Source organism: Mauremys mutica, chromosome 17 (assembly GCF_020497125.1).
Source record: "Mauremys mutica isolate MM-2020 ecotype Southern chromosome 17, ASM2049712v1, whole genome shotgun sequence".
In the NCBI taxonomy this organism is placed as follows: domain Eukaryota; kingdom Metazoa; phylum Chordata; order Testudines; family Geoemydidae; genus Mauremys; species Mauremys mutica.
In genome coordinates this window covers 23502005-23529783 of record NC_059088.1, presented here as the reverse complement: position 1 = coordinate 23529783, position 27779 = coordinate 23502005, and the positions used below count along the sequence as shown (strand labels likewise).

General features: G+C 48.1%; 2 protein-coding genes across 4 annotated transcripts; one reads left to right on the top strand and one right to left on the bottom strand.

The window, feature by feature from the left end:
- Nucleotides 1-1902: 1902 nt before the first annotated feature.
- Nucleotides 1903-6717, bottom strand: LOC123351490 (immunoglobulin gamma-1 heavy chain-like). The gene is made up of 6 exons (XM_044990876.1): nucleotides 6580-6717; nucleotides 5551-5892; nucleotides 3913-4224; nucleotides 2569-2667; nucleotides 2437-2486; nucleotides 1903-1950 (listed from the first exon to the last, which is right to left on the bottom strand). The coding sequence occupies exons 1-6, from the start codon at nucleotides 6620-6622 to the stop codon at nucleotides 1903-1905; spliced, it is 894 nt and encodes a 297-aa protein (XP_044846811.1). The 5' UTR covers nucleotides 6623-6717.
- A 5266-nt stretch (nucleotides 6718-11983) lies between these two features.
- LOC123351416 (immunoglobulin alpha-2 heavy chain-like) lies at nucleotides 11984-18796 on the top strand. Of its 3 annotated transcripts, none has more exons than XM_044990747.1 (6): nucleotides 11984-12068; nucleotides 14393-14725; nucleotides 15269-15580; nucleotides 16414-16536; nucleotides 16947-16993; nucleotides 17871-18796. In XM_044990747.1, exons 2-6 carry the CDS (start codon nucleotides 14545-14547, stop codon nucleotides 17964-17966), a joined length of 759 nt encoding a protein of 252 aa, XP_044846682.1. In that variant the 5' UTR covers nucleotides 11984-12068; nucleotides 14393-14544; the 3' UTR covers nucleotides 17967-18796. The 3 variants fall into 3 exon arrangements, with proteins under 3 accessions (XP_044846682.1, XP_044846681.1, XP_044846680.1); XM_044990746.1 differs by lacking the exon at nucleotides 11984-12068 and adding an exon at nucleotides 14013-14105 and having other exon boundaries at nucleotides 15269-15569; XM_044990745.1 differs by lacking the exon at nucleotides 11984-12068 and adding an exon at nucleotides 14013-14105.
- The last annotated feature ends 8983 nt before the right edge of the window (nucleotides 18797-27779 follow it).

The window sequence follows — 27779 nt, the reverse complement described above, 5'->3', positions numbered from 1 at the left end:
GCCTGGCCAGCAGTATCGTTCCCTGGTGTGAGGGGAGATTATGAATGGGAAACTGTGTCTGAACGGAGCTGCGTGAGGTCAGGCTCTCTCCGCATCCCCGTCCTGGAGCAGCTACTCCAATGAATTCCTTGGGAAACTGCTGCTTTTCCCAAAGGGCTGGATCCACAGGGCCTCGTTCCAGCACCTGTCTGTCTTCTCTCAGTAACATGCTTTATCAACGGGAGGGGCTCCCCCAGCCACGGAGCCTGCACATGCTGCCTGGTTTGATCCTAACCCCTCGTTTTGAAGCTGTAATTCTAAATGTTGCTCATTAAAAAATATGCCACCTCCTCCCTCATGTTTCCGTTCCTTTCTCTAGCAGCTGAGAAGCACGAAGCTCAGCCTATTGATTATGACAGCTGACTTCTTACAGTCTTTGGGCCAGATTCTGCTCTCCCTGATGCTGGTGCACACCCAGGAGAACTCTGCTGAAGGCAGTGGAGTTACTCTGGGTTTACAGGGGTGCTTTGTGGTACAGGTATGTGGCCCTTTGTATTTCATTTGGGGCCAGGCAATGAACCTCTCACTGCCACTGGGGAGCCGTTAGTCACAGCAGGGTCCCACTGACATTCCAGGGACTGCTCCCATCCGTAACTTCTCACGCGTGTGGGTACGGGTGTTACAGTCTGACCCTTAACACCCACATTCTGTTACTGGCTGCTAAACCAGCCCTGTGGCTCCTTGCGAGTGACTGTAAAAATGTGAAAACACATAAGTAGTGACTCCAAAATCACAGCATGACCGGCCTTGGGCTGGGCTCCCTCCGCAGGGGGTCAGTGCTTGGAGGGAGGTTCACAAACTGAGCAGGTGACTATATCACCCTCCATCAGCACCAACTGCCCTGGTGATGGGGGGCGTGATTGGATGTTCACCCCACACTAGCCTAGAAGGGGTTAATGAGGTTAAGAAGGGGCCAGTTAAGCAGATAGGCCATTTAATTCCTCTCAGGTGGAGCCTAAGTAACCCCTGCACGATGATGGAGCCCAGCTGAGCAGGAGCAGGTGGGGTTGGTATAAATCCAGGAACCCGGCAGCAGAGAAGGGCAGCGGTGAGGAAAGCTACAGTCACTCTCTGGGCACGAGAGAGGGAAAGGAGGCAGCCTGAGGGCAGAGGGGAAACCCTGAGGACCCAGGCCCTGAAGGAATGTTTTCTCTAGCAGGGTAGTGATGCCATGAGAGAGGAAAAGGCTCGGGGAAGCCCCAGCAAGGCGGGACATTGCAGACCTTAGCCACTGACTCAAGGATCCCTGAGCTGGAAGCAGGAGCGGAGGACAGGCCCAGGTTCCCCTACCAGCCACGGGGGAAGTGGCACCGTCAGGGCAGTGGGTTTGGTGATGACCTGGGACAGTTTGTCCTGTGGCAGTTTGATACCCTGGCAGGGGGGAAACAGCCAGTGACCCGGCCAGAGGGCCAAGGCCTGACGAGGGAGCAGTCAAGCCAGGAAGAGGAAAGCGCAGAGTCCAGGAGAGCGCGTGGGGCTGCAGCGAGGACGAGATGATGGAAGGGGGTGTCGGAGCTGGAAGGAGCTAATCCCACGAGCAGCCAGGAGGAGGCGCCCTAGGGGTGAGTGACAGGTGCTATGGTGGGGGAAGCGACATGCTTGAGATGAGAGGTAAATACGATGCTCCACGAATCTGCAGGCAATTCACAAATGACCCCACATGGCTTTTTGCAAGAAGGGAGGTGTCAGTCCAGACTATGGGTTCAGAGAAGGGACCGTGGAAGTGGCTGTATTTTAAGGAAACGCACATCACATCTTAGCTCATTACAAACATGAGACTTTCCATATTTCTCTCACTTTCGTTCTTTCTTTTTGCATCTCTTGTTTTAAAAAATATAAACCACTTTTGTGAGACTGCATCAGTCACCGAGGAGCGTTTCTGTTGTTGTACGGCAGAGTCGCATATTCGGTCTGAAACAGAAAAAGGAGAGAGACGATATTATAATTAATTCTTTGTATTAGAGCAGCTTTTGTGTTGTAAGAATGTGAAAAACCTATATTAATGGTGATGATTTCTCTTTTGTCCTCAGTTGTTGTCTTTTGTCCTGGGTGCTGGGTTTAGTATGTAGTGGGTGGATGCTGTTGGTTGCTTGTGATACACATGAGTCAGACAAGATGATCTGATGATCCTTTACAGAAATACACACCGCACTATTTCAGCATGCCTGACCTGCAGCCACCTCTGGGGTGGAACCCAACAGTTCTTTTATACCAACAACTCTACACAACACTTCTGCTAGAAGAGCAGAGAAGAATAAATTCAAATGAAACCTCAGAGAATTCAGGAGGCAAAGTGTAGACACTAGGGTTGGACACTGGCCAGGACACTGGCTCTAGTCCCCTGTTGTTAAGACACCGTATCTTACTGATGTGCCAAATGCTAAAAAAACAGTTTACCTGTGGGATCTGCCTCATAGGTATTGGATTCCCTCTTTGCACAGCTCTCCCTGGTGGATGAAACAAAGGGACAGTTATAGGGATGTGTGATGAGTGGCTGCTTTACTGCAGACGGAGTTATGACTGAGTTACCTCTGACGGGGCACTTTCTCCAGAGCAAGATCAACAGCTGGATGAGGAGAAGGATGAAAATACAGGGCAGCCCAGCGTAGAACACAATCCCACAGTCTCCTGCAGAGAGAAGAGATGCTGAGGATAGAAAATGCCTATCAAAGCACGGGCTGCTGATCTCTGCGTCCCATGCAACGCCATGGGCAAAGGGAGGTGTTTTCCCTGAAGGTCTGCACCCGTTGTTCTGTGCTCTGTGCAGGTGGTTCTCAACCAGGGGTGCACCTACCACTGGGGGTACGCTGAGGTCTCCCGGGGGGTACAGCAACTCATCTAGACATTTGCCTAGTTTTACAACAGGCTACATAAAAAGCGCCAGCGAAGTCAGTACAAATTTCAGACAGACAATGACTTATTTGTAAATGTAAGTACAATATTTATATTCCGCCTGTGCCACCTGGAATTCGCTTTGTTTTTAAAGGGCTCCTCTGGGGAAAATGTTGCCACTGTAACCTTGCCAGCACAGCTTCTCCCGATTCATCAACTGAAATAACTGCTGGTATGAGGCCCCTTTATACAGTATAACTGCATCCACACTGAGGCTTTTACTGGCATAGCCGTGTCGGCAGCAATTCACACCACGGCTCGACAGAGTTACCCGGTAGCAGTGTAGCCCAGCCCTAATCCTGCTGGCCTGCCCTGGACATTGTTCCATGGAACCATTTCAGCCTGAGACCTGCGCCCGTGATGGCTGCAACAGAATCAAGTTATTTAAAGGGGGTGGCACAGACTCCTAGAAGCCAGAGATGGAGATGATCCTGTTACACTGGGTGCTCTCTAGCTCCTCCCCGGCCACTGCAGGATTGTTCCCTATGTTATATTCACTAGTGCTTTGCCCAGTCCTGTTTACAGGGGTTTCCAGCCCTGCCCCGGGCATCTGTTCCACTGTCTGTTAGCTCTCGCTGTCAGGAAGGCATTCCTGATTTTCATCCCGCTGTTCCCTTTGTTGATTCCCCTTTGGTTCACCTCAAGTGACCCTTCTGTGGCCTTGCAGTGCTCACATGATGGGGAAAGCTCGAGCTTCTTGACCAGAAACCCATTTCTCACCGCTGGGAGGGTTGAAAAATGAAGGCTGGGGGTGGGAAAGGTGGGTGACAGGCGAGGAACCGTAACTGTCTGCCCCACCCTTCAAGCTCCCTTTCAGTGGTTTCCAAACCTCTCCTCACTCCCATTAGCTATCATTCATCTGAGCCATCTATTTCTCTATCTTGGAGTAATGGCGCTGACTCTTGGTGCCCAGATACCATGGTGAGGGGCGTAGCATAAATACCAGGTAGGCAGGTTAGATTGGATGATACTATACTGGACCTGTTTCCTTGGAGACTGTAGCACTGATGCTTCTCCCCGTGCTGCTCTCCTTGGCTGTGCAATTGCAGATCGTCTCCTGGTTCCACGTCTCAGACGGGATTGTCGTTAGGCTCCAAACATTAAAGACCCCGTTCCCGTCTATGGCTCCAGCATCCATCAGCCCCTCAGACACCTCCTCCCCAGTGCCCCAGAGAACAGCGCTCCAGGGAGGAGTGAAATCAGAGAGCAGGCAGAGCAGAGGAATGACGCGGGGAAGCTCAGCATCCTCCAGGACAGAGGGCACCAGGATGGAAAGACTCAGCTCGGAGGCATCTAAAGGAGAGTCACAGAAACTAGAGACTGGAAAGACCTGTCAGCGGTAGCACAGCCAGTCCCTACCCAGCTCCTGCCCCAGCCCCAGCCAGTGCAGGGTGTTTTCAATGTCTAATGCTTTGTCTGTGCCAGTTTTCAGTGTTTTACACACTGGGGTATCCACTTTCAGAGACTCCCCCGATCTCGTCATGGATTATTTGCTGAGTGCCGACAGCATGTTCGCTTCGGTACAAAGGCAGAGGAAGAGCTGGTCAGTCTGCTGGAGAGGAACCTAGACTGGGAGTCAGGAGGCCTGAGATCCATTCCCAGCTCTATCTCTGACTTACTGTGCGACCTTGGAGACAAGTTCATGTCCCCCTCTCCATGCCTCAGTTTCCCCAATTGTAAAGTAAGGAAGTTTAAACTTAGTCACCTTTGCAAGGTGCTTTGAGATCTCTGGATGAAAAGCCTGATAGAGGAACCTTTCTTACTTACAAATAATGGTCAGTCTACATTTTCCTATTGTTACATTCATCCCATTAGCTACAACATCTAGTAGTGCCCAAAGTAATTCCTAAATTGCCTTCCTTTTCATGTGCACTCTTTGGAATATTTGCACAAAGTGTGGATCAAAAATATATTACTAGCCGTACATTGTATTTTTATGTTCAATTCATACTGTGTTGCTTGAGACAATGACTAGTCTCCTGTACACACATGGGCAGAATCATGAAGCCTGGAAAAGAACTTGAGTAATATTAAAGTTGTAGAACGATAGCAGGGCAGGTGAAACATACCCCATGTCCTAGGCTCAGGCAGTTTCAGTAGGAATCATCAGCAAATGTGACTATCAAATCTGATTGCTAATGCATCATACCAGCCAGAAGGCAGGGAAACATTAACACCTACCACTGACACGGTGCTTTTCATCCATAGATCTCAAAGTGCTTTCACACAGGCGAGTCATTATACAGGTGAGGAATCGGAGATGCAGAGAAATTAATGGTCAGATTTTTCAAAATGTTCCAGATTTTCAAAAGCTAGGTTTTGATTGGAGCATTTTACAAATCAGGGCATTTATTTGGGTACCTAAATGGGAGCTCTTGGGTTCTGACTTCATCTGAAAATCTTGCCCTCGGTGCCAAGGGATTAAGGAACCTAATCCAGGTGTCCTAATTCCCTACACTGTGCCCTGGGTCACTGCCTGCACTATGCTCTTTGCACAAATACCAATGGCTTAAAGCTGAAACAGGGCGATTGGCCACAACATAGCCAAAGAAAGATGATTTTTTTTCACACTACCTCCTAGCATTGGAATATCATTGGTCTGAGCCATTGGAAACTCACCTGTGACAATTAGTCTGGTCCCATTCCCGAAGTTGGGCTGTAGATACAGAAAGGCTGAGAGACCACAGTAATAAACCCCTGAGTCGTCTCTTTGCACGTTATTGATTATCAGAGAAAACCTGTTCGTTGCAGTGCTCACATTACTCGAGTATTTTCCATCGGAAGGTGCAGACTCAAAACTCTGGTAAATCCATTGCAAACTTCCACCCTGTTGTTCCTTGTACCACATAATCCTTCCTTCTACTTTAGAAGAGTGACAGTCCAGCTGTGCAGTCTGTCCAGGGGACCGCCACACCTGTGCTGGGCTTTGCAGGATTTGTATTGCTTCTTCCGCGGCAGCCACTATACAGAGGAGGAAAGGAGTGTGTTAACACACTGAGCCCCGGACAAGGCTGCACTTTTGCCATACACCAGATAGAGCAAAGGATCCAAGAATAACCCATATTGGTTAAAGATTTATTTTAATTTTTCTCTTTTTCTAGCCATTTATTTTCTTAGGATTCATGTAGCCTGTGTGGGAATTAATGCAATGTAACAACATCAGAGTTTAGAACCAAGGGCTACAGATTTCCTGTTTTCTTCCCTAATCACCGGGCTACACATTCCCACTCGTGCGTTCCCAAATCAGTGGTTAAAACCCTAGAATTTTACTAAATCATACATGGGGGAGTCATTTGTTATCATACCTCTTTGTGTTTCAAATTCTCCTTTTGATTATTCTGCTTAAAAATATGTCAGCCTGTGTTATACAACAGCATAGGGGGAAAATGCAGATTTTGCACCACATTCCAGGATATTATCCAGAAACAGAAACTATTTTTAAGGTTAGTATCTGGAATCTAAGTTTCTTTAAAAACAGAATATTTAATCTCCTCTCTTAAGATTTCAGTTGATGAACTAAAAGATGTGACTCTCTCTCTGACCAGGTCGATGTTAGCACCTCTTAGAATTGCAGAAGGTCCTTGGGCAGAAAATTGTTTGTAGCATTGTAGAAAATAAGCATGAAATAAATCGGGCTCAAATACTTACTGTGCAGATAGACTAGAAGTATCCCAACTGTCTGGTGGGACATCTTGTGCCTTTCTTCAGTAATGAACAGATGATGCTGTGAGACAGACAGACGCCTGCTAGCTAATGGATCTCTTGATGAAAGACTTTGTCACGTGGAGAGGAAAATGTTCTATTTCCTCTTGTAGATCTGTGGGGCAACATGCATGACAAAAGAAGAGGGTCAGGAGTTATTGATAGACCCATTCAAAACCTGCTCTGAGAACCAGCAGAGCAAACCTGGGGGAAAATATTCCTTTGCCTCTAAAATCTATTAGAGAAGAAATTCAAGCTCAGACTGGGTAAGAGCATGGTGTGTGTCTAGTGCAATCTGCTGTGTTATAGTTGGATGCAATAACAAGACCCTCTTCTGACTGCTATTCAGGTGGAATATTGTCTATGCTTCAGAGATGCATAAGGTCAGATGGGATTTGCATCAATAACTCAGAGGTGCATGAAAACTGTTACACTTGTGGTTTATCCTTTTAAATTTCAGGGGATTTTCCTGGCCTTGCTTGCTGTAGGGAAGTGTACAATCTAGCAGATGTCAGTCTGGAAAGAGCCAGCCTAGAAAAAGGTGGGTGAATTTTGCCTCGCTGCCATAGGGAGCAGCCTGCTTCGTCTCTCTCTGGTTTTGGTTACTGTGTGTTATGCTGGATTTTAAGAATAAAAGTAATGTTAGGTTACAAACTTTCAGCAAGAGTATTTGATGTTTTTTATGTCACAAGCATAACAATCACCAAGAGGCAAATCGGATGGAGGTCAAGGTTTCCCCCCAAGATTTCAGCTAAGGATGGAGGAAACCAAGAAACAAGTTCCCTGGGCACCCTGGAAGTGGGGAAATTAGCAAAAATACAACTTAGCTTTTACTGTGGGTTTAAGGAAAAGGCTGGGAGTGGAGCCCACCGGGTAAGGAATGGATGATGGGGCTAAAACATAAAAGTGTGGTGGAATTACCCCATTTGGGAAAATTTGGGTCAAAATGTACTTTTAGGACACTTATTTCAGGTATGTGCATAATACATGCTCCTTACCGTAACGTGCAAAATGCTTTATAGAGAGAACAAAGTGAAATGCCCCCTAAGAGATTCTAAATCCATCCCCTCTAAACAGTTATCACCACGCAGTCCGGAATACGGCCATCTCTGTGGATCATCTTTACTTGGACATTAAGGCTGAGAGTTACAAAGCCCCGTCAGGGATATGGTTGCCAAACTCACATGAACTGGGCATCCAAATTGCCCTTTCAAACCTCAGCCTCAATAAAACCCTACTGCAAATCAGGGCCAGAGCCTCTGCTGAGCCCACTCTCCTGGTATGGTCTTCAGGCCATCTATAAGTGGGCCCTGCCTGGAGGCTGCTCTAAACTGCACCAGCAGGGCATGACTCCCAAGGAGCCATTTGCCAACTGGGGAGACCTTGAGTACAGAATGCTCCGGCCATAGGCGCCGACTTATATGGGGCTCTGGGGCTTTAGCCCCATGAATAAATCCCAAGCAGGGGCTCTGCCCCACCAATGTTTTTTCTCCCCTGCTTGGAGCGCCCCCCCGCCGCTGCCGCCGCCGCTGCCAGGGCTGCCCAGAGCCCTTTAAATCCCAGCCGCCGCCGGGAATCAGAGGGCTCTGGGCTGCCTGCTGCAGCGGGAAGCCCAGAGCCCTCTGATTCCCGGCGGCGGCTGGGGTTTAAAAGGCTCTGGGCTCCCCGCGGTTGCAGGCAGCCCAGAGCCCTTTAAATCCCAGCAGCGGCTGAGATTTAAAAGGCTCTGGGCTCCCCGCGGTTGCAGGCAGCCCAGAGCCCTCTGATTCCCGGCGGCGGCTGGGATTTAGAAGGCTCTGGACTGCCCGCCGCAGCAGACAGCCCAGAGCCCTCTGATTCCCGGCCGCGGCTGGGATTTAAAGGGCTCTGGGCTGCCTGCAACCGCGGGGAGCGCAGAGCCTTTTAAATCCCAGCCGCGGCTGGGATTTAAAGGGCTCTGGGCTGCCTGCAAACGCGGGGAGCCCAGAGCCTTTTAAATCCCAGCCGCAGCCGGGAATCAGAGGGCTCTGGGCTTCCCGCTGCGGCGGGGAGCCCAGAGCCCTTTAAATCCCAGCCGCGGCCGGGAATCAGAGGGCTCTGGGCTGTCTGCTGCGGCGGGCAGCCCAGAGCCTTTTAAATCCCAGCCGCGGCCGGGAATCAGAGGGCTCTGGGCTGCCTGCAACCGCGGGGAGCACAGAGCTTTTAAAATCCCAGCCGCGTCCGGGAATCAGAGGGCTCTGGGCTCCCCGCCGCAGCAGGCAGCCCAGAGCCCTCTGATTCCCGGCCGCGGCTGGGATTTTAAAAGCTCTGTGCTCCCCGCGGGTGCAGGCAGCCCAGAGCCCTTTAAATCCCAGCCGCGGCTGAGATTTAAAGGGCTCTGGGCTCCCCGCCGCGGCGGGCAGCGCAGAGCCCTCTGATTCCCGGCTGCGGCTGGGATTTAAAAGGGTCTCAGCTCCCCCCGGTTGCAGGCAGCCCAGAGCCCTTTAAATCCCTGCCGCGGCTGAGTTTTTAAGGGCTGCGGGCTCCCCGCGGTTGCAGGCAGCCCAGAGCCCTTTAAATCCCAGCAGCGGCTGAGATTTAAAGGGTTCTGGGCTCCCCGCCGCAGCGGGCAGCCCAGAGCCCTCTGATTCCCGGCCCCGGCTGGGATTTAAAAGGCTCTGGGCTCCCTGCGGTTGCAGGCAGCCCAGAGTCCTCTGACTCCCAGCCGGGGCTGGGATTCAAAGGGCTCTGGGATCCCCGCGGCTGCCAGCAGCCCAGAGCCCTTTGAATCCCAGCCTCTGTCCGCTGATTGCCCCCTCCCCAGACCCCTGCCCCAACTGCCCCCCAGAACCTCCACCCCCTATCTAAGCCCCACTGGTCCTTGTTCCCCAATTACCCCCTCCCGAGACCCCTGCCCCTAACTGCCCCTTGGGACCTCAGCCCCTATCTAAGCCTCCCTTCTCCTTGTCCCCAACTGCCCCCTCCTGAGACCCCACCCAACTCCCCCCCCCAGGACCGCACCCCCTACCTGTCCCCTGATAAACCCCCTGGACTCCCATGCCTATCCAATTGCTGCCTGTCCCCTGACTGCCCCTTCGAACCTCTGCCCCATCCAACTCCCCCTGCTCCTTGTCCCTTGACTGCCCCCCGGAACTCCCTACCTCTTCTCCAACCCCCAAACTGCTTACTGTGCCACTCAGACCAGCGTATCTGGCTCCATGGAGCTCCAGACAGTTGCTGCCATGCTCCCCCATGGAGCCCACAGCCCTCTCCCACCCCCAGCACCTGCCTTCCAGATTTGAACACCTCAAAATTCAGGAGTGCTCAAGCTCGGTTTGGGCAGCTTTTACTTCATTTCTCCCAAATCAGTTTCCCCTGCATGGTGCCAACTGAAGGTGTTGGAGAACAGAGAGATCAGGTGGCCTCCTAATGCCTGGAAAAGAGACAAAGGCCGGAGGAGGGAGTGTCAGTGCCTGTGCGGACTTCTGGGAAGTGCACGGTGTGGAAGGGGATGCTGTGATGCTTTGGAACATCTCCATACAAAGCCAGTCAGGACTCTGGGGGAGCCTCCTCTCTCGGAGCATACTGTCTCCAGGGCAAGAAGTTTACACCTTCCTGGGTCTGACCTCGGAGCATTCAGCATGCCCTTCCACGTCATGCACTTTCCAAAGTGAGTCTGCCCAGGCTGGTCCTGGGGCAACCAGAGGTCGCTGCACCCCAACTCTGCAGTCAGATGTGACTCTCAGCCAGACAGTAAAACAGAAGGTTTATTAGATGACGGGAACACAGTTTAAACAGAGCTTGTTGGTACAGAAAACAGAACCCCTCTGTCAGGTCCATCTTGGGGGGTGGGGAGCCCAGAACCAAGTTCTGGGTCTCTCCCAATTTCCCCAGCCAGCTCCAAACTGACACTCCCTCCTCTGGCCTCTGTGTCTCTTCTGGACAAGGAGGCCACCTGATCTCTTTGTCCCCAACACCTTCAGTTGGCATCTTGCAGGGGAAACTGAGGCACCCACACAGTATTCAGAGAAAATATTAAGAACATTCCCACTTCATCACAACAGATGCAACAAAATATAATACCGTATATTGAAGTAGGCAAGTGCTGCTTCTGACTTTCCACTTTTAATTGACCCTTGTAATCTTGTGGCGCTGACGCGTTGTAGCTTCATTTTATATCGGCTTACAGGGCGGGAGCGGGGGGCACCACCATTTTGGGCCCCACCAAAAATTATACAAACCTGCCGCCTATGGCTCCGGCCACACCCCACATGCCAAGGGCTGTTGGGCTGCAAGGGCTGGTTCTGCTGCCTTTACACCCCCGGCACGTGCAGCCAGTTCCTGCTCCCTTGGTGTCATGGGAGCAGCACAAAGAGACCACGGTGGGGGCCCTGTTGAAAGTGGGACTTTGCCTCCCAAGTCACTTAGGGGCTTTTGAACATGTTTCCCCACGTCTCTCTGGGTCTCAGTTCCCCAGTCGTAAAATGGGGATAATTCTTCATACCTCACAATGGGGTGATCAGGATGAATAAGTACATAGAGATGTGAAAAGAGCTTTGATGACCTGGCAGCCTGGTGCCATAGATGTGCCTGGTTCAGGGGCATTGGCATCATCCCATACAAAGTTCCTATGGTCCAGGCAAATCAGCTTAGCTAGAACTAATTCTGCTGCAATTTTGGCACAAGGGTCATGGAGGGGTCACATGAGTAAAGTCCAAGACCCCTGCAGCTGTGGCTCATGGGCGGGTGGGGCTGGGCTCAGCTCCTGAGTGAGTTGTGACCCCTTTCGTTTGGTTGCAACGCTAATCAGATTTGGCCTTCTGCACCTACGTCCCCATCTACCGAGGGGCGGACCCCCCAAATCTGAGTGGTGCAGCGAGCACGTGGGCCAGGTCGCAATGCCTGGAACTGGGAGCTGCCCCCCACACACACACACATAGCCAGGAGCAGCTGCTGGAGGGTGAGTGCAGGGTGTGTTCACTTTCTGTCACCCACCACACAGATCCCCCGTTATCCTACCTTCCATGGCAGATAATTGTTTTCCTGCACCTCTGCTGTGAAATTTATTTAAATTGTCCCCAATAACATTGCAGCCCTAGCTATAATTATAACAGAAATGTAGCCATATTGGGGCAGACCCGGGTCTATCGTGCAGTCCACACATAGCCTTAGGCACACTGGAAAATTACACCCTGAATACTATTGCCTCCGGTCCCACTCCATGGGTACAAATTCACCTTACACTGGATCTTCTCCAATACGAGTCTATTAAAAGCCAAGAGAAAGCGACTGTAATTATTTGCATTGGTTTCGTTTCTACAGCAAGTTTTACATAAACAAATTAAACCCGATCTTCAAAACCCACAGGCTGCAAGACAAAGAGCCACCAAGGAAATGAGATGAATTGCTGCACAGGAGCTAAATCTTTCAAAGAAGGTTCAGAGCGGGCTGCTCAGAGAGTTGCACTTGCTTTTGTGGTCAGTTTCAAGCCATTCATTTTGCCACCTTTGTTTTGTTTGTTCCGCTAGCAACGCACTTGGGCTGTCTGCTTCTCTCTCCCAGCTTTTGGACATAGAAATTGCTCCCCCACTTCAGCTGTAGAGGAAATGGTTGGCGCAAAGGAGAAGCAGAAGAGTCCATGAAGTAAACACAAAAATAAATTTCCCTTTGAAAAAAATGCAATTTCATGGCACAAACCATATTGGTGAGGAATTCTCCACTGGGCAGTGTGGCCTAATGGATAGTGCACAGGCCTGCGACCTGGGATCTATTCCTGGCTTTATTACTGCATGATCTTGAGTAAGTCACTTCCGGCCTCAGTTTCCCCATCTGTAAAATGGAGATAATGATACCGACCTCCTTTGTAAAACACTTGGAGATCTGTTTATGATAAACTCAGAATTGTTATTATAAATGAGGCACCAAACAAAATGCACAAGTATCAAAGCCACCCCAATCCTGGGATTAATCATGGTATATTGTGCTGCATGAAGTGTTTGCAGTGCACCCACGATGCCCGTTTCAGCCCCACAAACTCTGGGCTAACAAGGCCAGACCTTGCGTTCCTGGTGCACCAGCACTATTCCACTCAAATCAATGGGAATTTGGGGTGTGGAAAAATGCAGGGTCAGAAACTGCAGCGTTTGGAGGCAGGTGACAAAGCTTGAGCTGTTCTGGAGTCTGGCGATTCACTCTCAGGGATTTCCTGCTCTCATTTCTCAAGCAAGCCGCACTGTGAGCATTCAGGTTTCTCAAGAGTTCATCACCCCTGGGTGGAGCCTCATTTTGAGAAGAGCCCGGCTCCCATTCCGGGTACATCTACACTGCAGCTGGGAGCGGAGCGGAGCTGCTCAAACCAGCGCACTAAAAAATAGCTGAGTGGCTCTGGCGGCACATACAGCGGCTCAGCTACCGGCCTGAGTACAGTTATGCCTGATCACCTGGGTCCGTACTTGCGTGGCTAGCCCAGGCCACTGTGGCCACACTGCTATTTTTCGAGTGCTGGCTTTGCTCAGCTGGCACGTGTCTGTCTACCCTCCCTCCCAGCTGCAGAGTAGAGGCTCCGTCAGGGTACGTCCACACAGCCAGGAAAACCCCACGGCAGCAAATCTCAGAGCCCGGGTCAAATGACTCAGGGTCACGGGGCTAAAAGTAGCAGTATGGACATTCCTGCTTGGGCTGGAGCCCAGGCTATGACACCCAGTGATGGGGGAGGGCCTCAGGGACAGGGCTGCAGCCCGAATGGGAACGTCTACACTGCTATTCTTAGCCCCATCGCACAAGCCCCATGACCTGAGTCATTGACCCAGGCTCTGAGACTCGCTGCTGTGGGTTTTGGGTTTTTTTGCAGTGTAGACGTAACCTCAGGAACTGATATAAGGGCTAGATTTTCACCAGTGCATTGGGTACCTATTGGGCACCGATCTCTTGAGTATCCAGCCGTAAGTGTTCCAGTGGGAGTAGCAGAGCCTTCTTGAAAATCATGTTGTTAGTTAGGTGCTTAATGGGAGCTGAGCTCTTAAAAAAAATCTGACCCCAGTTGTGAGGGTTGAACCCTTGGGAAAATCATTTGCAGGGACAATGCTGTCTGCACAATCACACCTTTAACCAGTGTCATATGCAGTAGCCTAATCCGTCAGGAAACCCTGGTACATGCTGTCTCCGTTCAACACAGAGGCATGTCTAATATAATCTCCTGCATATTCTACATTGTGCCACATCCTGGTGGTTATTTTATTATCCTGAATCATAACAATAGATCCATGTTTGAGTCAAATGCAGCAACAGGTGATAAGAAATAGTTTGTCCCCAAAGAGTTCTTTAAAACAAAAAAAACCAACCCCGTTCAAAGCATTTATCAGCACAGCACATCCCCCAGGAGGCGTTTGTCACCAGAATGTTAGACCTTTTCCATTTGAGCAGCATACCAGACGGGTGCTTTTAGATTTCATCTTTCATGATACTGTTTATTACAACCATGCTGTTCGCCAAGTTTCTGCTTTTGTCTTTCATGGGTAAAGCTTTTGCATTAGTCATTGTGTTAAGGTTTGGAATTGAGAAAGGAGCCTTTTCAATAGGGATGTTGGCTTTCATGATGTCTGGTAGCTTAGGACAGTTCTGCTGCAGTTGAGATGCTCTCATTCATTTGTGTAGTTTTAGTATAATTTCCAGTGCTCTGGCTGTAGGGCAGTAATATCATCCGATTGCTTCTGTTTTTATTCTGATCTATCCAGTTTATTTAGGGCAGATCACGATCTGCTGAAAATTGACTCTAATAACACAATCTCTTTTCTTCCTACAGTGGTACGAGTGCAGGGATATCTGCACCAATTTCAGCCGTTCCTGTTTGTGAACATTAATGATACAGCAAAGATCCAGTGCTCTTCCAAAAAACAATTTGTAGCAGGAGGTATCACAGCTCAGTGGTACAGGAGACGAGAAGGTGAGGCCCCCATGTTAATTAAGAGATGCTCAGATCATCAAAACGTAAATAAAGTTGCTTGCATATCGGAAGGAGACAACTTGACACTGGCAATCTACAATGCCCAACGGAGTGACTCTGGGGTTTATTACTGTACCGATTCGTACATCATCTTCTTGACTTTTGGCAACGGATCCACCCTGATTGTTGGAGGTAAGAAAACAGAACTGGATGATTAGGAAAGAAATGGAGTGACAATGCTGACGTTCATGTGCATGTTGAAATGTAAAAAGCTGCTGTGATTGTTTATCTAAGATTGAATTGTTAGAAGACAGTCTGTCTGAATCCAAAAAAGAGCAAGTAAACGCTAGCTGCTGAAAGAACAGAAAAAATGTATTTTGCACAGTTAAAAATATGAAATTCGTAAAAATGAACTCTTGAAGATTTTCTGTCTTCAGGGCACATGCTAGGAATATTTTTAACCTATGAGCCATATTTGAATTAAACAATACTTTGAAATTACAAAATGTTCTTAGGACTGCATCAGTTTCTAAAATAGCACAGAGTTTCCATTCTTCTAAGTGCAAATAGGTGTTTAATTAGGGCTGGATTTCATTTCACTTGTCAGTTTCTTCATATTTTCCTATTGTACAACACATTTTTCCTTTGAGCTATTTTCATCTCCTACAAGTAACCCCCTGAATCAAACTGCAGCTCAGCTGAGCATCACACTGGACTCTCTGCTTTACTCTGCAGACAGTTACACCAACAGCAGTTGGGTGCTGCCTCTGGCTCCATCTTCCCACGGCCTCCTCTACTCCGGGACGGCTGATCTGGCTTGCGTGGTCCATGGAGTTTCCAACCCAGTCCAAATTTCCTGGAGTATTTCTGAGGATCTGCAGGAACAGGGGCTGACGCGTTCGCTGAAAACAAAGGAGGGCTCCCTCGTGTTCATAAATCACATCAGCATCCCCATGGCCACCTGGACCAGTGGGAAGAATTTCACCTGTGATGTTAAATTCAACTCTTCTGGCAAGAGTGTTAAGAAAATTGCCAGGTATGTTGAAGGTGAGTGATTCTATATTAGGGTCTGGGAGTAGAGGGGAGTCAGATCGATAGTCCAGCGAGGGCCTGGTCCGTGACTGGGACTCCGAGGCGCTATGATGATTATGATGGTAATTAGACATGTAAAGTGACTTTGATGCAATTTGCAATTAGAGAAAATTGTGAAATGTCGGGGAATATGTAGGAGCCGGCAGAGCTGCCGAGAACTTTGGGGAAGGAGGAAAGGGGAATCGCGGTGCTCACAGACAGTGATTTTCAATAGAAATTGTCACACCGGCCATAGCTGTAAAGCATCCTACAGAGTTAAATGACGACCAGTGTCAGAGGGAGATGGGAACAGAGGCACTTGAGGGCACAGAGAGCTGTTTCCTGGTGAGATATGGAGAGGTGATTGTTGTGTATTTGGTTGTCATGGGTTTTGTTACTATGGCAACTGAGTTAGACTATTAAGGGATAGCTCAGCCGGTTTCAACCGGCTGAGTGAGCTCTCTGTTTCTGTAAATAAAAATGGAGGTTTTGGTTAGCTGTCTGCTCTCTGGCCTCAAGTGATTGCTTCCTACACCGGCTGCCCCAAGGATATAACAGTGATGAGGTGAGGAGAGACCTACAGGGAGGATTTTGTAGGTGGCAGAAGGTGCAGAGAAGATTCTGGTTACAGGAGGAATCATCGGCCTAATGCCACAGGCCCAACAGAGAGATTGAAAGGTGCTGAAGGCTCCTGTATCCTCACTCCTTGGGGGTAAGGCCCATGGTGAGATGGGGATCAGGAGGGAAGAGCTGGATGTGGTGGCATCACGACCCTCTTTACTCAAGTCAGCCACTTGTCTGTTTTTTAGCTTCCTCCACAGCCCCTGCCAGCGAGTGCTCACATTACATTGTGCCCCTTGCGGCTGGAGCTGGGCTGCTGCTGCTGGTGGTGTCTCTGAGCCTCATCTGGACCCTCTGCCCTTCCACACTAGGTAAGAAACACAGCCCAGCCCAGACACTCTCCCGCAGAGAGAAATCCCACTCCCCTGCTTGCTACTGGGGACTGCAACTATCCCGCCCAATACATGAACACGCTGCAAATGTCACAGCTGCCAGCACTGATCTCAGAATGTTTGTTTTCTGAAACTTGAATTTCCTGTGTCGGGAGAACGGCTTTGTTCTCCGTGACAAAGGGAGCGATGCAGAAAGGCTTCTGCTGCCCATGGCCCAGGCACCTTGTCTATAGTTCACAAAGAGCAGCAGCCTTTCTGATGAGCCTCTCTCCAGGTGCTGTGCAGGGTGGTGCCCTGCACACCCACAGCTCGGATGCACCATTAGTGAACTACAGCCGGGGGAGTGACTGTTGAGGAGGAACTTTTACTGTTGTCTTTGTTTGTTCCAGGATTCAAGCCCAGGATCTCAGCACCCCCAGCCTCAGAGGAGAACCAGGTACATCATGTTACAAATGATCGGGTCTAAATCAATGTGTGCAGTGTTTGTTGTAGCCATGTTGGTCCCATATTAGAGAGACAAGGTGGGTGAGTTAATATCTTTTATTGGACCAACTACTCGTGCTGAGAGAGACACACTTACAAGCTTACACCGAGCCCCTCTTCAGGTCTGGAACACGTACTGGAACACAGTCAATGTGTCTCTCAGCCATTTCTAGTCCCTCAGTCCAACTTTATACATTTCACACTTAAACTGATTGATCTTGAAGCGGAGGTGAAAGTCGGGTCTAGCTGCTGGAGTAGCAGAAGGGGAGCAAGGAGCCTTCATGCCAACTCTGGTACCAACTTACTGTGGGATGGTGGGCAAGTCACTTACATGCTCTGACTCAGTTTCCCCATATGTCAAAAAGGGATGAGACGATGAACTGCGCAAGAATGCTGAGAGCTTCAATGTTCTGTTGTTACTGACCATGCCCTTCACAGGGGGTTTGTGCAGCTGGGAACATTTTTGCCACTTAAAAGATAAAGCGCCATAAGAAATTATATTTGTAAGGCACATGAAGATTTTCCAGTGAAAGGTGCTGTGGGCCTGATCCAAAGCTCACTGAGCTCGGTAGGAGACGGTCCATTTATATGGGGGTTGGATCTGGCAGAATATTATCAGCTGATGAGTTCTTAAAGACAGAATCCAGCGCTGGTTTTGAAAACACACACAATTTAGAGGACAAGCAGAAGAATCAGAGTTGAGAGGGAATTTTTCATCAGGATAAACTCACTTGGATGTTCAGTTCTGTCAGAGCTTAATCTCAGCTCCCTCTAACCACCTCCTTCAGTTTGCAAGGAAGGGGCTAATTTTTCTAATTGTTGCCCAACAGGGTGGAATCTTATACGCTCATCTGGATTTTGATTCACGGAATCGCAAGGGGTGCACGATGCAGCGACCGGCCAGAGGGAAACGTGTAAAACCCTGAACTGTCTAGTGCAGGGGAATCCACATATGGAAACTGATGGCTGGTTCTCTGCTGATCAGATGTAGCAGCTGGAAGAAGGATCTGTCTGTCTCCGTCTCCTTTCTTTTTTATTTTCTCCACTTCTCTGTTTAGAATAAAAAGCTCAGAAGATCCCCACAGAGTCCAGCCTCATCAGGTGGGAAATCTCCTTTTGGGATATAAAGGCATCATGGTGTAGATTACTTTACACGTCACTTGTGTATTAGATTGGAAGCTCTTTGGAGCAGGGACTGTCTCTTTGTTCTGTGTTTGTGTAGCGCCTTGCACAGAGGAGCTCTGGTCCATAACTGGGGCTCCTGGGTGCTATGATAACACAATCATCATCATCCTCCCCCACATGCAGAGGGACCCGGACACAGCTAAACGGTTGCGGCTTCTCTGCACAGAGTGAGGCCGGATGGCAGGAGCCTGCAGAGGGGACGTGCAGCCCCTGTATTCACCACAGCTCCCCTGATCCTCAGCCAGCACATGCTCCCTTTGTAGTAACGTTACATGGACGTGCAATGGGATTGTGAAGGGGAAGGATGGAAGTGGGAGGAGCTGGGAGGGGTGAGAATCTCTCCCCAGGCCAGTGCGGGAGCTGCTACTCCAGTGCTACCTCTGCAGGCTGCTGCTTTACCCCCGGGGTGAGATCCATAGAGCCCCATGTCCCAGCCCCTCTGCACCATCTAACGATAACAACACGTTACCAATGGCTGGAGCTCTCCTGGTGCCTGAGCCTGCACGCGCTGCCTGTTTGCATCACAACTTGTTGTTATTCAAGCTGTCATTCAAATTGTCACTCATTAAAAACAGACGGCAACTCTATTAGTGAGGTTTGTGTTGTCTTTATTGCCTGTTCAATGCATCAATCTCAGCTTATTGCGTAATAAGAAAGGTGACGTCTTAAATCCTTTGGGCCAGATTCAGTCTACAGTGGTTCACAGCAGCGCAAGTCTGGAGGAGCTCTGTTGCAGTCAGTGGAGTTACTCCAGATTTACACCGGTGTCTCTGAGAGCAGAATCCGGTCCTTTCTATCCCACTTTGCATCTGTGTTTCTTTTGATGGATGTTACAACAAATGTGTTAACACACAACTTGTTACACACACACCTTCAAACATGGCGGATGGTGATCAATTGTTCTTCATTTCCACTAAACACAGAACAAGTTATGGGCTTAATCTGCCACAAGGGAGATTTAGGTGAGATGTTAGGAAAAACTTTCTAACTCTCAGGGGAGTTCAGCTCTGCAACAGGCGTCCAAGGGAGGTTGTGGCATCCCCGTCGTTGGCAGGTTAAACAAACACCTGTCAGGCATGGTCTGGCTTTGCTTGTCCAGACCCCGGTGCTGAGGCTGGACCTTGAGGACTTTTCACCTTCTCCTATAGCCTGAGATTTCTATGATTCTCTGAGTGCCAATAAAAATGAATGATTAAGGGCCTGAATCTGATCTCATGTTACCCTGAGTATTGAACCCCACGGGGCTGCAGGAGGGCCCTGATATCCACTGAGCCTTCAAACTGAGATCTTGAATGAATGGTGACTTGCAGTCATTGAGGATGCTTTCAGCAAGAGCAGCGAGAGCAGCTGGTTCTGGTTCCTTGGCCAACTTCCCATCTGGGTTATTACTAGAGCTGGGTTATTACTAAGTCTTTAGAATGAACATTTCTTTGTCAGAAAATGCTCACTTGTTGAAATGGAGATTTTTTTTTCCATAGGAAGAGAGTGAGCTTTGATGAACTTTTTGACTTTACAAAAAGTTTCAAAATTGAAAAATGAACCAGTCCGGCTCTCCAGTTCAAAATGATGCCTTGCTTAGAAGTTTAAGCTAGTTATTGCTGAAACAAAATTTAACATAGTGCAAATTTTATATGGTCCGAATTGAAAGGAAACATTTCAAAATTATCAAAACAAAACGGTTCCATTCACCCAAACCCAGAATGATTTTTGGTTCCAGGAAAATTTTGGAAACTTTGATTATTTCATCCTAGTTCATGACAGGAAAAGTTTTCGATATCTTGAAAATTTGTGTGGGGTGGGAAATCCATCTTCTGCCCCAGCCCTGGTAATGACATGAATGTAAAATTGCTCCTGTAGCTGCAGTTGGCTACATTGAGACTTTTCACTTCCTGCCCTAAGCCACTGCGCAGTGCTGCTGTGGGGCTGTCAGACAGCTGCCCTGCTCCACCCCCACTGTGCATGAAGGGATTTCTGTATATACTGCAAGGGTCCAATCCTGCAAGGTGCTGAGGCACTGGCTGTGACACACTGGGCACTCACCACACTCAGCAAAGTCAAGGGGAGTGGTGGGTGCGCAGCTGCTTTTAGGATCAGCGCCTACGTTCAGTTCCTGAAAGCACCGTGCATTGTAAAGCAAGTGTGTTGGGATCCCTCGAGCAGGAAATAAAAGCATTGTGCCATTGTCAATCAGTATTACTGGGAGGTTTGTAACAGGCATTTTCTTTTATAAGGGACTCTGCTGGGCAGACATTGTGCTCGAATAGAGTTATGATTTCTGTGGTCTTATCTGTATTACTACTGACAACATTCAGCCCCTTAACAGCGACCCTGGGCACCAGATTCTCATTTGCACTAAGCCCCTTTCCACCATGGTAACGCCCAGGGGCCTGGAAGTGGGTGTCAGTGTAATTTCTGCTCCTCTAAACTCCTCTTTACATTGGTGCAAAGGGGAAGCCGTGTCACTGTGAGTAATGCCCTTGGGCTAGAAATCAGGCAGAATCTTGGCCAGTCCAGTCGTCCTTCGTCAGCCAAACTCCTGCTTCCATTTAACATTGCCTCAGTCAGGGTCTGCAGGATATAGCCCAGGTTGGTCCCCAACCATGGAAGGCAGGGAGGGAGTGACAGGGAAGGAAGGAAGAAGGTAGATAGTCCCCAGCATTAGAGAACTGCCTGGAAGGGGTTTGTGACAGATCGATCCCCACTTTGCCCGGGGAGCTGCAGCCAGTCGGTGCAGTCTCAGAAAATGGGGTGCGGTCTACAGAGACATGGAGAAGTAACCTAGGGAATCTGGTCTTTTTTGAGCCAATTGCTCTATTTGCTAGCCCACGTTGCCCTCTGTTGTCAATTGTTTCAGAAGAGTCACTGACAGATGCACTTTACTTCTCTCTCCATAGTTGGTGCAGCCAGAGGCAGCTTTCTAACCAGCCCCTTTCAGTTTGTTTTTAGCCAGTTTATTGCTAGATCCAAGCAGAGGCCCTTAACTTCCATTGACTTCAGTGGGAGTGAGGCCCCAACCCACTTAGCCATGTTTGACAATCCCGCTAGGCACCTCTCTGCCTGTATAGGCACCGAAATACTTTTGACAATCTGGCCCTAAGTAACTTTTGAGACTGGGACTTGTACTCTTGAAAATTGCATCCCAGGTTGTCTTAGTTCTCAAATGTCAGAGCTTTCAGGGTGATGATTTAAGGTACAATTAAAGTCCTCCAATACACGATGCCAAACGATCATTACATGTCTGTGTTGTACCAGCGCAAAATATAATTCATTAAACCAAACATGGAAGGCTGGGGAGAAAGTTGCATTGGGATTGTCAAAAGAACTTAATGATTTAGGAGCATCCTCCTTTGAAAGTCAAAGGGACTTGTGCTCTGAAGTCATGTGGATTTGTTTATATAGATCATCCATATTCTGGATGTTTACATTTATTCTCAATCATTATATACACCTCTGTGCCATTGGAATGCAGAGAAATTCTACAAGAAATGCTGCACCCGCTGTAGATTCTTTACCCCACCCCTCTAGCATCTATCACCACAGCACATGCTCCTGGGAGGCGTTCCTCACTGGACATAACCAAGACACTGTACCCAGTCACTGCAGCAGTGCACTGGGCATCAGCCTTTGGGCCAGTGTGTCAGGATTTTGTTCTACTTTTTCATGAAAATGATCTTTGCCGAGTATCTGCTTTTATCTTCCTTAGGTAAAACTTCTGCATTAAGCTTTGGAATTGAGAAAACAGCCTCCTCAGTAGGAATATCTATGATATGTTTTCAAACTTTAGCTGGATTTTAATAGCATTTAGGCTGCAGAGCATAGATGTTATCAGATTAAATAATTTCTATTGCTGAGCTATCCAGTCCATCTGGGGCAGCTGGAGACCTGATGGAAACTGACTATAACAATCTTTTATTTCTCCAGTGCTAGGTGTGCAGTTACTTCTGTACCAGACTCAGAGGATCCAGTTTGTGGATGTTAATGACACCGCCAAGATCCACTGTTCTTCCACAGAAAACTTGGAAGGAGGAGGATTGAAAGTGTTTTGGTATTTGAGAAGAGAAGGTGAGACACCAACATGCATTAAGCGCTGTTTGGATGATCAAAATGTAGGTAAATTTGATTGCAAGCACAAGACACACAGCTCGACCCTGGAAATCAGCAACACCCAAAAGACTGAGTCTGGCATTTACTACTGTGCATATAAATACAGCAGCTACCTGATCTTCGGGAATGGAACCACACTGATTATTGGAGGTAAGGAACCATATAACTTGTTTAAGGAGACTAGTAATTGATTGACAAAACATATTTCATGTTCCCATTAAAATGTAACAAGATCCCATAGCTATTGATGAATGATGCAAAGGAAAGCTTGCTTTAAGCTAAGCAGATCAGCTAAACATTAAATATTATGGGTATAGAAGGGATATAATACACATGCATTTTATAAGTAAAAATGTTAAAACTTGAAAGTGCTGAAAATAAACTATTGAAGTTTCTCAGTGACTGTTCAGGGCATCCAGGAGGGGAATATTTCTAACCTAAGAGCCGTGACTGCATGAAACTATATGTTGAGTTAATGAAATGTTTATAAAAAATTTAAAATTGCACCCAGTTTTCCACCTGGCTAATGTCGATACATATTGTGCTACATCCTAGTTAGTGGTGATGTGATGATTTACTATCTCCTTCTTCAATAGATGTGTTTCTTTGAATTAATGTCTTAGTGTTGTTGTAGCCATGTTGGTCTCAGGATATTAGAGAGACGAGGTGGGTGAGGAAATATCTTTTATGGGACTGTAGCAGGGTGCTGGTGCAAGGCACCTAATTAGCCCCTGCTCAGCCAGCCCCAATCAAGGGAAATAGATTGGGGCTGGGGAGAAATCTGGTGCCTGGCCTTTAGATCTGGCTGCACCTGCGGACCTGAGGGTTCAAGGGCTATAAGGCTGGCTGGCAGCCAGAAGACAGGAGATGGCCAGTCTCCAGGCAGGAGAGGAGCTTGTCAGGCCTGCAAGCTCTGTAAATAATATCACTGGTGGTGGGAGAACTTGTGTAAATAAAGCCATGGGTGCTGCAGAGAGAGACGCCTCTGTGCTTTTTCGGGGCAGCAGAGGGCCCAAGGAAGAGGGGCGAGCAGAGGACCCTGTTGCAGGGACCAACTTCTGTTGGGGAGAGAGACCAGCTTTCGAGCTGACACAGAGCTCTGAGTAAATTCCCAGACCTGAAGAAAAGCTCTGTGGGAGCTCAAAAGCTTATCCCTCTCCCCAACAGAAGTTGGTCCCATAAAAGATATTACCTCACCCACCTTCTCTTGGTGGAAGATTAACACCTTTAATCAGACTGCAGCTCATCTGACTATCACACTGAATTCACCACCTCCTTCTGCTCAGACAGTTATACCAACAGCAGCTGGGTGATGCTTCTGGTCCCATTTCCACGGGGCAGTCAAGTCACTGGGTCAGCGAATCTGGCCTGTGTGATCCATGGAGTGTCCGGCCCAGTCCACGTTTCCTGGAGTGTTTCTGGGGAGCTGCAGGAACAGGGGCTGATGCGCTCATTGAAAGCAAAGGATGGATCTTTAACGCTCATAAATCACATCAGCGTCCCCATGGACTCCTGGACCAGTGGAAAGAATTTCACCTGTGAAGTCAAATTCAACTCTTCTGGCAGCAGTGTGAAGAAAAGTACCAGGTATCCTGCAGGTGAGTGATATGATATTTGAGGGTAATGGAAACTCACATGTAAAATATGGATGTGACCATGCTGAGAGCTGCTTCTATGTGATTTTTCATTATAGAAATTTGGAATATTCTATGTCTTAGTTAGATTTTCTCTAGAGAATTTGGAGAAAGATGAATTGAGAGATTACAGGGACCACAAGACAAAGTAGCTCTGATCTCTAGGGCAGCTTTCACCCAGATTGTACCTATGAATCCCTGTAAAGAGTTAAATGATAATAAATACCAGGAGTAAAGAGGAATTGAGGGGCATTTGAGATGAGATGTTTTCCATTGAGATACACAAAGTGATGGAGAGACAATGAGGTGAGGCAAGATCTACAGGGAGGATTTTGTAGGTGGCAGAAGGTGCAGAGAAGATTCTAATTACAGGAGAAATCATTGGCCTAACACCAAGGGCACAATGGGGAGAAAAGTGCTGAAGGCTCCTGTATCCTCGCTCCTCAGGGGTTCAGGCCCATGGTGAAATGGGGATCAGAAGGAAAGAGCTGGATGTGGTGGCATCACGACCCTCTCTACTCGAGTCAGCCACTTCTCTGTTTTTTAGCTTCCTCCACAGCCCCTGCCAGCGAGTGCTCACATTACATCGTGCCCCTTGCGGCTGGAGCTGGGCTGCTGCTGCTGGTGGTGTCTCTGAGCCTCATCTGGACCCTCTGCTCTTCCACACTAGGTAAGAAACACAGCCCAACCCAGACACTCTCCCGCAGAGAGAAATCCTACTCCTCTGCTTCTAACTGTCCCATCCAACACACAAACATGCTGCAAATGTCACAACTGCCAGCACTGATCTCACAAAGAGCAGTAGCCTTTCTGATGAGCCTCTCTCCATGTGCCATGCATGTTGGTGCCCTGCGCACTCACAGCTCGGATGCACCATTCGTCAATGAACTACAGGTGGGGGAGTGACTGTGGAGGAGGAACTTTTACTGTTGTCTTTTTGTTCCAGGATTCAAGCCCAGGATCTCAGTTCCACCAGCTTCTGAGGAGAACCAGGTACGGCTCTTTGCAAACTATCTCTGTCTAAATCAATGTGTCTCAGGCATTTCTTATCCATCAGCTTCATACATTTGGCACTTACATTGATTGATCTAGAAGGAGGAGGTGAAAGTGAGGTCTAGCTGTTGGAATAACAGGAAGGGAGGAAGGATTCTTACTTTGAGCTTTGATACTAACTTACTGATAGTGGACAAGTCACTTACTGCTCTGTGACTCAGTTTCCCCGTATGTTAAAAATGGATAACAAGACTTACTGCTCAAGAATGATGGGAAGTTTGAAGTTTTATTGGTTCTGACTGTGTCCTTTACAGGGTTTTTGTGTGGCACTGGGAACATTTTTGGCACTTAAAAGAGAGAGAACCATAACAAATTATATTTGAAGATTTTCCAGTAACAGATGCTGTGGCCCTGATCCAAAGCTCAGTGACCTAAGTAGGAGACTGTCCATTTATATGGGGTTTGGATGTGGCAAAATGTTATCAGTATCTGGGTTCTTAAACTGAGAATCCAGCCCTGGTTTCCATGCTGATAACATCCACAATTTAAAGGAGAAGCAGGAGAATCAGAGGTAAGAGGGGATTTTTCATGAGGCTAAACTCACTTGAAGGTTCGGTTCTGTCTCAGCCTGTGTCCCTTCATTTTACAAGGAGGGGCTCATTTTACTAACTGTCGCCAAACAGGGTGGAATCTTATACGCTCATCTGGATTTCGATTCGCGGAATCGCAACGGGCGCACGATGCAGCAACCGGCCAGAGGGAAACATCTAAAACCCTGAATTGTCGATGAGGGGAATCCACACGTGGGAACTGTTGGCTGGTTCTCTGCTGATCGGACATAGGAGCTGGAAGAAGGCTCTGTCTGGTTCCATCTCCTTTCTTTTTGTATTTTCTCCACTTCTCTGTTTAGAATATAAAGGTCAGAAGATCCCCACAGAGTCCAGCCTCATCAGGTGGGAAATCTCCTTTTGGGATATAAAGGCATCAGGGTGTAGATGACTTTACACGTCCCCTTTGTATTAGATTGGAAATTCTTTGGTACAGGGACTGTTTCTTTGTCCTGTGTTTGTGCAGCGCCTCGCACAGAGGGGCTCTGGTTCTTAACCGGGACTCCTGGGTGCTAAGGTAACACAATCATCCTCATCCTCCGCCACATGCAGCGGGACCCAGACACAGCTGAACAGGTGCAACTTCCCTGCACAGAGTGAGGCCGGTTGGCAGGAGCCTGCAGAGGGGACGTGCAGCCCCTGTATTCACCACAGCTCACAGCTCCCCTGATCCCCAGCAGACTCATGCTCCCTTTGCAGTAACGTTACATGGATGTGCAATGGGATTGTGAAGGGGAAGGACGGATGCGGGAGGAGCTGGGAGGGATGAGAATCTCTCCCCAGGCCAGCACGGGAGCTGCTACTCCAGTGTTTCCTCTACAGCAGTGTTTCTCAATGACCAGCCTGTGGACCAGTGCCGATCCTTGAGATCTCCCTGACACAGTATAGGAAGGCAGCAAACGGGTCCTTGGTATCAGAAAGGTTGAGAAATGCTGATATAGAGGCTGGTTCCTTTCCCATGGGTGAGCTGTCTTTCTATATATCACTCATTAAAAACAGACGGCATTCCCATAGTGATTTCTGTGTGTTGCCTTTTTTTTACCTGTTCCATGCATCAAGCTCAGCTTATTGTGTAATAAGAAAGGTGACCTCTTAAATTCTTTGGGTCAGATTCTGCTCTGGTTTACAGCAGTGTAAATCTGGAGGAGCTCTGTTGCAGTCAGTGGAGTTATTCTGGATTTACTCTGGTGACTCTGAGAGCAGAATCTGTCCCTTTTCATCCCACTTAGCATCTATGTTTCTTTGATGGATGATGCAACAAATGTGCTACACCTCACTTGTTAGACACACATCTCCACATGCGATAAGGACTCTTTTAAAGAGGATATTTGTTCTCCTTGTCCACTAGAGGCAGGACAAGAAGTAATGGGCTTAATCTGCAACAGGGAAGATTTAGGGTAGATATTTGGAAAAAGTTTCTAACTCTAAGGGTACTTTAGCTCTGGAACTGGCTTCCAAGGGAATCCCCATCACTGGAGGTTTTGAAGAGCAGGTTGAACAAATACCTGTCAGGGATGATCCAGGTTTACTCATCCAGACCCCTGTGCTGAAGCAGAACCTGGATGACTTTTCAAGGTTCCTTCCAGTCTGACATGTCTATGATTCTCTAAGTGCCAATAAAAACTGAATGACTAAGGGCCTGAATCTGATCTCAGGTTACTGAACCCAACAGGGCTGCAGGAGGGCCCAGATTTCCATTGAGTTTTCAAACTGAGCTCATGAGTAGACGGTGATTTGGGGTCACTGAGGATGCTTTCAGCAGGATGAGAGTAGCTGGCTCTGGTTCCTTGTACAATGTCCCATGTGAGTAATTACTAGAGCTGGTCAGGTCTTTAGAAGGAACACTTCTTTGTCGGAAAATGCCCATTTGTTGAAATGCAGGATTTTTTTCATGGGAAAAGGGTCAGTTTTGATTATTTTTTTTGACATGTATAAAAAGTGTCAAAATTGAAAAATTCCTGTTCTCCAGTTCCAAATGATGTATTGCTGAGAAGTGTAAGCTAATTAATTTGAAATTTAACATGGTCAAAATTTTATATCGTCAAAATTGAAAGGAAACATTTCAAAAATATTAAAACAAAAACCCTTCCTTTCACACACTCCAAAAATGATTTCTGGTTCTAGGAAAATTTTTCAGATTTTAACTTTTCATCCAGTTTGAGATGGGAAAATGTTTCGATATCTTGAAAATTTTTGTGTGATGGGAAATTTTCTG